Source organism: Salvia splendens, chromosome 15 (assembly GCF_004379255.2).
Source record: "Salvia splendens isolate huo1 chromosome 15, SspV2, whole genome shotgun sequence".
NCBI classification, from domain to species: domain Eukaryota; kingdom Viridiplantae; phylum Streptophyta; class Magnoliopsida; order Lamiales; family Lamiaceae; genus Salvia; species Salvia splendens.
Genome location: NC_056046.1, coordinates 31,026,800 through 31,036,227, shown reverse-complemented (window position 1 = coordinate 31,036,227; position 9,428 = coordinate 31,026,800). Strand labels below are relative to the sequence as shown.

At 32.5% G+C, this 9,428-nt stretch overlaps 1 protein-coding gene across 1 annotated transcript; it reads right to left on the bottom strand.

The window, feature by feature from the left end:
- Positions 1–266: 266 nt before the first annotated feature.
- Positions 267–2,620, bottom strand: LOC121768486 ((+)-pulegone reductase-like). Its single transcript, XM_042165031.1, has 4 exons — positions 1,783–2,620; positions 1,329–1,676; positions 1,112–1,194; positions 267–799 (listed from the first exon to the last, which is right to left on the bottom strand). Exons 2-4 carry the CDS (start codon positions 1,491–1,493, stop codon positions 418–420), a joined length of 630 nt encoding a protein of 209 aa, XP_042020965.1. The 5' UTR covers positions 1,494–1,676; positions 1,783–2,620; the 3' UTR covers positions 267–417.
- Positions 2,621–9,428: the final 6,808 nt, after the last annotated feature.

Below are 9,428 nucleotides of genomic sequence, written 5' to 3'. Positions count from 1 at the left end.
AAACCGATTAACCCGTTGGGCTAGCCCGAAACCCGAGTTTTTAGGGTTAGGGTTTAACTTCTATAACCTGAAAAAAACCACTACTTGATTAGCCCGCACCTGAGTGACCCATAACTCGGGCAAGGTTGGCCTGAAACCCGCTGGGCCGACCCGATTGACATCCCTACCAGAGACGTCTATGGAAGTTAAAATTCAGAAATCTCGTATTTTGACTAAGTTTTATAATAAATATATTAAATAGAAAATGAAATAATGAGAGCCATGAATAGTGAAGGGAAGAGATAAATAAGAAATGGAGGATTGGAGGTGCTACCTGTTTAAATTAATAACAATACATCAAATTCATGATCATATATTTATAATTCATGATTATAACCTTATTTAAGTCCTTCCTTGTTTCCGATGGTAAAAACAGAATTACTCACGAGCAACCACCACCAACAGCTTCCCTACGTTGCGACCGGAGTATAAGCCAAAGAGAGCCCCAGGCGCGCTTTCAATGCCTTCGGCTATGTCTTCGACGTATGTGATCTTCTCTTCCTTGATTAGAGGCACAACCATCTCCAGGAACTTGGGGTAGAGATGGTAGTGGTCGCTAGTGAAAAATCCTTCCATACGGACCCGTTTTACTAATGCGTTAATCAAGTTGTGGACGCCTTCGGGCTGCTCAAGGCTGTTGTATTGGGAGATCATCCCACAAAGCGCAACACGGCCGTTGAGTCTCATGCTGTTTAGCACCGCTTCGAGCATCTTCCCTCCCACGTTGTCAAAGTAGATGTCGATGCCATCGGGGAAGTACCTAATTAACAACATCACAAATTTGTGAGTATTATCTACGTAACGATAAATTGCCGGAAAAACTATAAAATTTGGTCAAATTCTTTCAAAAAACTAACCAAAAAAATTATATATTTGGATTTGTTTTCCACAGTCGTGGGATGATTGTGAACTGATCCATACTTCGTGGTTTTCTCAGCTGATTTACCAAACTTCGCGGTTTTTTGCTAGTTTTTATGAAATTTGTGTTGAATACAAAAGGATTCTTTTGTTAAATTACTAACTATTCTTCAATGTTAAATAAGTATACACATTTTTATAACAATGATAGAACCTCTTCAACGCTGCATTATAGTCTTGCTCTTCTTTGTAGTTGAATGCTTCGTCAAACCTGAATTTGTTCTTCAAGAGATCGACCTTCATCAATGCAAAAGCCGACTTGTTCATCAAATGTGAAACATAAACTTGCCACAGAAGAAAAATATCACATAAATCGACAACCAATCTAGCCAACAATCTAATAAGTTTTCGATAAGCCATTAGATTCTGACCTTTTCTTTGTTCCCCGCACTCCCAACAACGTAACACCCTGCGATCTTTGCAAACTGACCAACGAGCTGACCAACAGCTCCGGATGCAGCAGAGACATACACAGTTTCCCCCTTTTTGGGAGAGCAAAACTTGAAAAAACCAACATAAGCTGTCATGCCAGGCATGCCTAAAATGATAACGCGAAACACGTTGATTTTCAGTCTCAAGTTAGTACATCTCCTACTGTTGTTTTTCAGAAACTATCAAGATAAACGCTACAAATCCTGCATTTCCCAATCTATTAATTCAAGCAGATATAGTTCATCAACAGCTCGTTTTCGTTAACAGTTTAACTGCATACATAACTTCTGCAGAATCACAAACAACTAGTTCTAGTCAGACAAATAGCACTAGGAAGCAGGAATCATGCGTGAAATTTGAAGTCGATAATCACAAGGGGCTCGAGAAACTCACCAAGAATCCCTATAAAATAAGAGAGGGGCAAATCTTTATCTTGAATCTTAAACAATTGGTCTGGATCTTTAATAAGGCTATACTCCTCCCAGCCAGTAAACCCCCAAACTAGCTCGCCCGTCTTGAAATTTAGATGAGACGAATCCAGTACTTTCGACACTCCAAATCCATAAATAGGTTGTCACCAGAAAAAGGTCAACAAACACAAAAAAAGATGCAACCAACATTGCATCAATGGAAAGATAACATTTTTTATTTCTTTCCCCAAAATCTCAAACTATTCATCAAACAAGACCTCTGCAGAAACATCAAAAAGACATAACAAACATTTTATCAATAGAAAGATACAGTTTATAATTTTCTCCCCGAAATCTCAAACTATTCATCAAACGAAAAAAAATACTACTGTTATATTCCAATGAGATCATCTACACAATATTGTATTATAAGTCTATTTTTTTAATAAAATAAAAAATTAAGGGCCCCAATTTTAATCAAGACATGTATAACAAATTCTATTCCAACCAGAAGAAAAATTAATTTCAACAAGAAAAATTTCACTTAAAAAAACTAAACTTACAGAATCCAGTGTGAAAGAAGGTAAATCGAGCTCCTGATTCTTCATGAGGGCAAGAATAAAAGGATCGATGGATAAGTAGAGATTCTTCACCAAAACGGCGCCGTCGCAACCGCAGGGAATTTTGAGCTGAATTTTGGAAGTTCTCAGCGACAAATCGGATTCTTTCACAGATGTTTTGACATAGTTGCTGAGTATCACTTGCTTGTATCTAATTTCCTCACCCATTTTGCCGTTGATTCTGGTGGAATTCTGGTGTTCAGCTTCATTGTTTTATATCTGAAAATCCCTAGAAAAGCTCTTGGCTAATGTAGTAGAAGTTTTGGGTTGTGTGTAGTAGCGGCGCCTCTGCTAGGTGAGAATCATAGGGAGCTCTAATTTTCTATGGAGGGACGTCTTTTTTTTATATTATTTTAGATCCGTGAACTTTAAAAATATAACTTGAGGTCCGTCAACCGTGAGTTAATATCAGTCGAAGTACTTTTTTACTATTTTCAAGTTTTTTGGATGAAAATACCCTCAATCATATTTTTAATTAACTTATCACATACTCATATGGTTTTTGTAAATGATAATAAATAGCTAAAGTGGACATATGATAAAGTAAGAGAGAGAATAACGTAGAAGAGAGTCTTATCTACATTATTCTCTATCTTACTTTACCCTTTATTCATTAATTATTTATTACTCCCTCCGTCCATGAAACGTTTTCCAGTTTTTCCATTTTGGTCCGTCCGTGAAATGTTGTCAACTTTGCTATTATTTTACTTTTTTGGTAAATGGTTCTCATATTCCTCTGACTCATTACACTCACATTCTATTATAAATTCAATATATAAATATGGGACCTACATTCCACTAACTTCTTTCACTCACTTTTCTTTACATTTCTCAAAACACGTGCCGAATCAAACATGGACAACATTTTGCAGAAGGAGGAAGTATCATTTGTTCAAAACGAGTGCAGAAAATGAAATGTGACAAAATTTCAGGGACGGAGGGAGTAGTAAAAATATGTATAAAAAAATATGGGTATGTGATAAGTTTATTAAAAATATGTACCCGGTATTGAGGGTATTTTCATCAAAAAAACTTGAAAATAGTAAAAAAATATTTCGATTGATATTAACTCATAGTTGACAGACTTCAAATGATATTTTTAAAGTTCACGGATCTAAAATGATACATTGACAAAGTTCGTGGACTAAAAAAAATTCCTTCTACTCTATAATAGGCAGGGGTATTTTCATCAGCAACCATTTAATTAAAAAACAAATATTAACACCTAATGCCCCTAACCAGCTGCAATTCTCCAACACTGAACACTTGAAAAAAGATCCAATTACGTGGGCTCACCAGGCCATATAAGGGAAACTGAACGAGTCTCAGTTTGTATTTTCTTTTATGACTTTAGGTTATGACTGGCAAAATTTATTGTATTTATAGGTCATTAGGTATTAAGTTCACTACATTTGACTAATTCACTCACAACATTTGTAAAGTTGTTTTCAATACTTTCAATTTTTCGTAAAAATGCGACACAATATTAGACTTATTATTTATTTAGTTTGACTAAAGTTTAAATTTTGTCTCGCATATTTATTTAAAAAGATATTTTGATCCACTGTTTAAAGATTTTGTCAATTAGGTAGAGTACTTGTATTTTAAAGTCTAAAATTAGGCTTGTATATTAAAAAAACATATTTTGTCCTATACATTAATAGATTTTGTCAATTAGGTAGAGTACTTTTATTTTAAAGTCTAAAATTAGGCTCCTATATTTAAAAAACTTTTTTATCCTATACATTAATAATTAGTAGAGTACTTGTATTTTAAAGTCCAAAATTAGGCTCGTATATTAAAAAAACATATTTTGTCCTATATATTACTCCCTCCGTCCCTGAAAATTTGTCACATATTTCCTTTTTCGTCCGTCCCTAAAAATTTGTCACCTTTCACTTTTACCATTTTTGGTAGTGGACCCCTACATTCCACTAACTCATTCACACTCACATTTTATTATAAAACTAATATATAAAAGTAGGACTCACATGCCACCAACTTTTTCAACCCACTTTCTATTACAATTATTAAAACCCGTGCCGGGTCAAATGGTGATGAATTTTGGGGGACGGAGGGAGTAATAGATTTTGTCAATTAGGTAGAGTACTTTTATTTTAAAGTCTAAAATTAGGCTCGTATATTAAAAAACATATTTTATCCTATACATTAATAATTAGTAGAGTACTTTTATTTTAAAGTCCAAAATTAGGCTCGTATATTAAAAAAACATATTTTGTCCTATACAATAATAATCAATTAAGTGTCCTCGCTTCTGGTCCTAACCTATATAGTTCAATTCATATTGAACATGTTAATCAAGTCAATCCATATTTAACTCATTCATAAAGTCAAAATGAGATTAATTAACCATTAATTATTAAGAAAATTAGTATTTTAATATGGCCAAAACATATAACCAGATCTAGGAATGAACGGTGATTGGGGTCGAGGGGGGCCGACCGCCCCACCGCCGGCCCATGAATACAGCCAGAATCAAGCTTCTGTCATTGTGCTTCAAGTCTTCGACCCAACGATGTAGAAAGAATAGCAGATATGCAACGGCTAATGACAAGGAGAGTGTTAATCAAGGATCAATTGAGAATTTATACTATATTTATTGGAGGCTATGAAGAAACTACACGTTATGGCTTAATAAAGTGTTAATTTAGGCGCTATAAAGTTATTTATGAAGGTATTAAGACACTAAATGTTCTAGTGTATTTTTTTTCATAGTCATAACATAATTACATCACTTTATCTGTGTTCATGGATTAATGTGAAAATCACATTTTATGTGAGAATCGAGAATAATATTTTGAATGTATAAACTTGGATAATTCACGGTAAAAATTAACCGTATGAAAATAATATATTTATTCGTGACTAGTGTGATTTTAATCCATATCTTTCACTTAATTTAATATATAAAAACGGCAAACTATAAACAAAGTTCAAGAAACAAAAGAAAAATATAAGTAGGGTTGAATTTAATATACATCACATTTATTAAAAATCCCTTCTATGGATGTGCCTCTCTCCTATTACACTGGAATTCTTGGTAAATTTGTTTGTCAAATTAGCCGCCGTATGTATCGTGTCAGTGCATATTATTGTAGGATAATTTGCCTATAAATTTATAAATTTTCATCAAAATATAGTTTTTGCATACAGACTTTACAATTCATATGTAAATTATCAAACTATTAATTTGTTCTATTTTGCAACCAAACATTAAATTCACATGTAAACGATCAAACTATTAATTTGTTCTGATTTTACAACCAAATTACTGATTCGATTTGATTTTGCATTTTCACTATTAAATGTGACATCAACCAAAATAATGTTAAATTTTATAGTTGAATTATGGTTATAGAATTATATCAAACCATTTTAAACTCAAAATCTTAATCGGAAGCAAAATCAGAATAAATCAATTGTGAAATACGTGTTTTAAAATGTTAACAATAATAACACATAACCACATCATACACGCATCGCTAACAAAAGTATTAGACTTAAGTAATAATCTTTAAATGAAATTTTCTGCGTCTATCACTGCATTTTTTGACGATCATTTTGTGAAGGTATGGCAGGTATCACTGCATATGTTGGATTTTACGAGATTTGCTCTCCAAAAAAGGGTGAACTCGTCTTTATATCGGCTGCATCAGGAGTTGTAGGTTAGCTTGTTGGCCAATTTGCTAAGCTATTTAGGTGTTATGTCGTTGGAAGCGCAGGATCACAACATAATGTCTTTTAATTACTCTTTTAAATTAATTTATAAAAATCCATTCACCAACTTCTTTTTTCAATTTGAATTTGCATAATTTGTTGGTGATTAAATGAATATGGAACATAATAGTAATAATTAACATAAATAACCATACAGTCAAAAGTCAACTCTAATTCAAGGTTTAAAATATTCAATAAGCATTATCTTTAATAAAAATATTAATAAAAATAACCCAGCTATTATCTTCATACTGAAGCAGCAATTTTCTTTTTGGGGCTGTAATTACTTTATATTTTTTAGAGTTAATTTATTTATATATATTACTTTGTTCAAGGTTGACCTTTTGAAGAACATATTGGGGTTTGATGATGCATTCAACTACAATGAAGAATCGTACCTGAATGAAGCCATAAAGAGGTATATATATAAAGTGACAAAATTAATTAATTTCTTTTACATATAATTAACTGATCTAACCATATAGATTATGGGCCAACAAGATATTGGGTCGGGTCGGGCCGGTCCAATCCAAAGATATATATATACATATAGCCCATAAGGCCCTGGCTAGCCACATAAATAAACAAAATATAGCCCTCGGCCGTAGAAATATAAAAATCATCTTTATTAGTTTTGAAACATCACTTGAAAAGACTAGTTGAAGACATAATTGATTTATGTTTCCTAGGTGAAATAATTATGCGACAAATTCAACCATCACACTAATAAAAAATATGAAACATCTATGTTACTAATAATTCCGCTGGTGAATAACTTCGACCTAAGGTCGATCAGGATGGTTATGCTAGGGGCGGCGCCGCTGGGGAAGGAGCTGGAAGCGGCTCTGCTCAGCCGCGTGTCGCATGCGGTTTTTGGACAAGTGAAAAGTGAAAAATAACTGATATACCTAACTTCATTTTTCATGTCCTTCAAATGATCATTTAATACCAGAAACACTAAATTCAATTTAATTACTCCCTGTATTTGCGTTGAGATTATAAGAATTATACTACTAATTGATTTACTTTGTTTTACTCTAAATTCAGTGTTAGGAAAATTAGTTGGGTAGGTGGAGGAATGTGAAATTAGGTCGAATTAATTTGTCATTACTCCTCATTGATGTGATGCATATATATCTAATCGATTCGAATCTTTATCATGGTACCACTTGCATCTAATACTTTGACAATTTTGGATTATAATATAACTAAATATTACTTACGAAAAAATATAGTATGGACAAACAGGCTAGGAAATTTATTTTTATTATTCAGCCCATGAATTTATTATTTTTTTCCAATAACATGAATTCCCTGTGGTCTATCTAACCCACCTATAATAATGGACAAACGGGCTAGGAAGTTTATGTTTATTAGTCTGCCCATGAATTTATTATTTTTGTCTAATATCTTTGAATTCCTCGTGGTCTATCTAACCCACCTAGAATAAAAAAGGATATAAATTATGATAATATTATTATTATCATACATGGCTAAGTACATAACTTTGTGTACAAATTTTTAACATGCATGTTACGTGGTAGCAACTGCAGAGATTGGCAGTCATTCTATGATTAATTAAACAATTTAGTGAAATTACCCGACAAAGACGGGAGCATCACTATAAAAAAAGGGTTAAATAAAATGAAATAAAATTAAGTATGCCATTCTATTGTTCAATAAATAAATGTTGAATTTGTTGAAATTTCGGTGCAATATCTCTCTCTAGGAACCGTGCATTTAGTTATATTATAAATCAAAATTGACAAAGTATTAGATGCAAGTGGTACCATAATAAGGATTCAAATCGATTAGTTATATATGCAATACATCAATAGGGAGTAATGACAAGTTAATCCGACTTAACTTCACATTCCTCCACCTACCCAACTAATTTTCCTAACACTGAATTTAGAGTAAAATAAAGTTAATCAATTAGTTGTATAATTCTTATAATCTCTACACAAATATAGGGACTAATTAAATTGAATTTAGTGTTTCCGGTATTAAATGATCATTTAAAGGACATGCAAAGTGAAGTAAGGAATATAAGTTATTTTTTACTTTTCACCTGTCCAAAACCGTCTGCGACTTCCAGCTCGTTCCCAAGCAGCACCGCCTCTGACAGAACCATCCTAATCGAGCTCAGGTCGAAGTTATCCACCAACGGAATTATTATTGACATAGATGTTTCACATTTTTATTCGTGTAATGGTAGAACATGTCGCAGAATTATTTCACCTACTGACATAGATCAATTGTTGTAACACCCCATATTTTGTATTTACATTCACATATATATATATATATAGAGTTTTGATCTATGCAAACGCATTCTTAATACAAAAGGCAGAACCAAGCATACAAAAGTCATTTTTAGGTCATTGTAAGCTTATTTTTACGTCATTATAGTAAGGATGACATGAAATGATCTTAACATGACCTCAAACCCAAAGTTTATAATATGACCTAAAACTGCTTTACAATGACCCTCCGTGTTTTTGTTTAATTATTGACCATTGGATTGTCAAATCTCATGGTCAGGATTTGGTCTGGATTTTGTATTGAGATCAAGTTTTGTATTGATCATTTTCCTATATATATATATATATATATATATATATATATATGGAGATAATCAAAATAAATATGTGTTTAAATCCAGAAATGCAGCCCAAATCTTAGCCCTAAGATTAGATGATCTAATGGTCAATAATTAACCAAAAACACGGAAGGTCATAACTAAGCATTTTTAGGTCACATTATAAGATTTGAGTTTAATGTCATGTTAAGATCATTTTAGGTCATACTTGGTTAGTATGACCTAAAAATACACTAACCATGACCTAAAAATGCCCTACGCATGATATTATTCTGCGTTTCTGTATTTAAATATGGTTTTGCATAGATCAAAACCCTATATATATATATATATATTATAGGGATGTATTCATATCCAAAAGCTAAGTATAAGTGAAACACAAAACACATGCAATCCATTGGTTTTGTGATCTAACGGTTAGATTAATGTCACGTGTCATCTAATAATGTAGATTTTTAGCCTAATAATGTACCTCGGCTAATAATGTAGCATTTTGTTTAAAAATGTACAGTTTTAGTCTAATAATGTAAATTTCTAGTCTAATGTACCTCGGCTAATAAAGTAGATTTTTAGTATGATAATGTAACTAATCACAATCATCCAATCTAATGATCCAAGGGTTGTGATTTGTGTTGTGTTTTACACTAAGATGCTGTAAGGACCCTAGCA

Excerpts from the sequence above, each read along its gene's own strand:
- LOC121768486 (XM_042165031.1), bottom strand. The coding sequence starts at position 1,493 with ATGCCTGGCATGACAGCTTATGTTGGTTTTTTCAAGTTTTGCTCTCCC. Across the intron at positions 1,195-1,328 it reads GTGCGGGGAACAAAGAAAAG|GTCGATCTCTTGAAGAACAA; the intron begins GTCAGAATCTAA and ends GCATTGATGAAG. Across the intron at positions 800-1,111 it reads TATAATGCAGCGTTGAAGAG|GTACTTCCCCGATGGCATCG; the intron begins GTTCTATCATTG and ends GTTGTTAATTAG.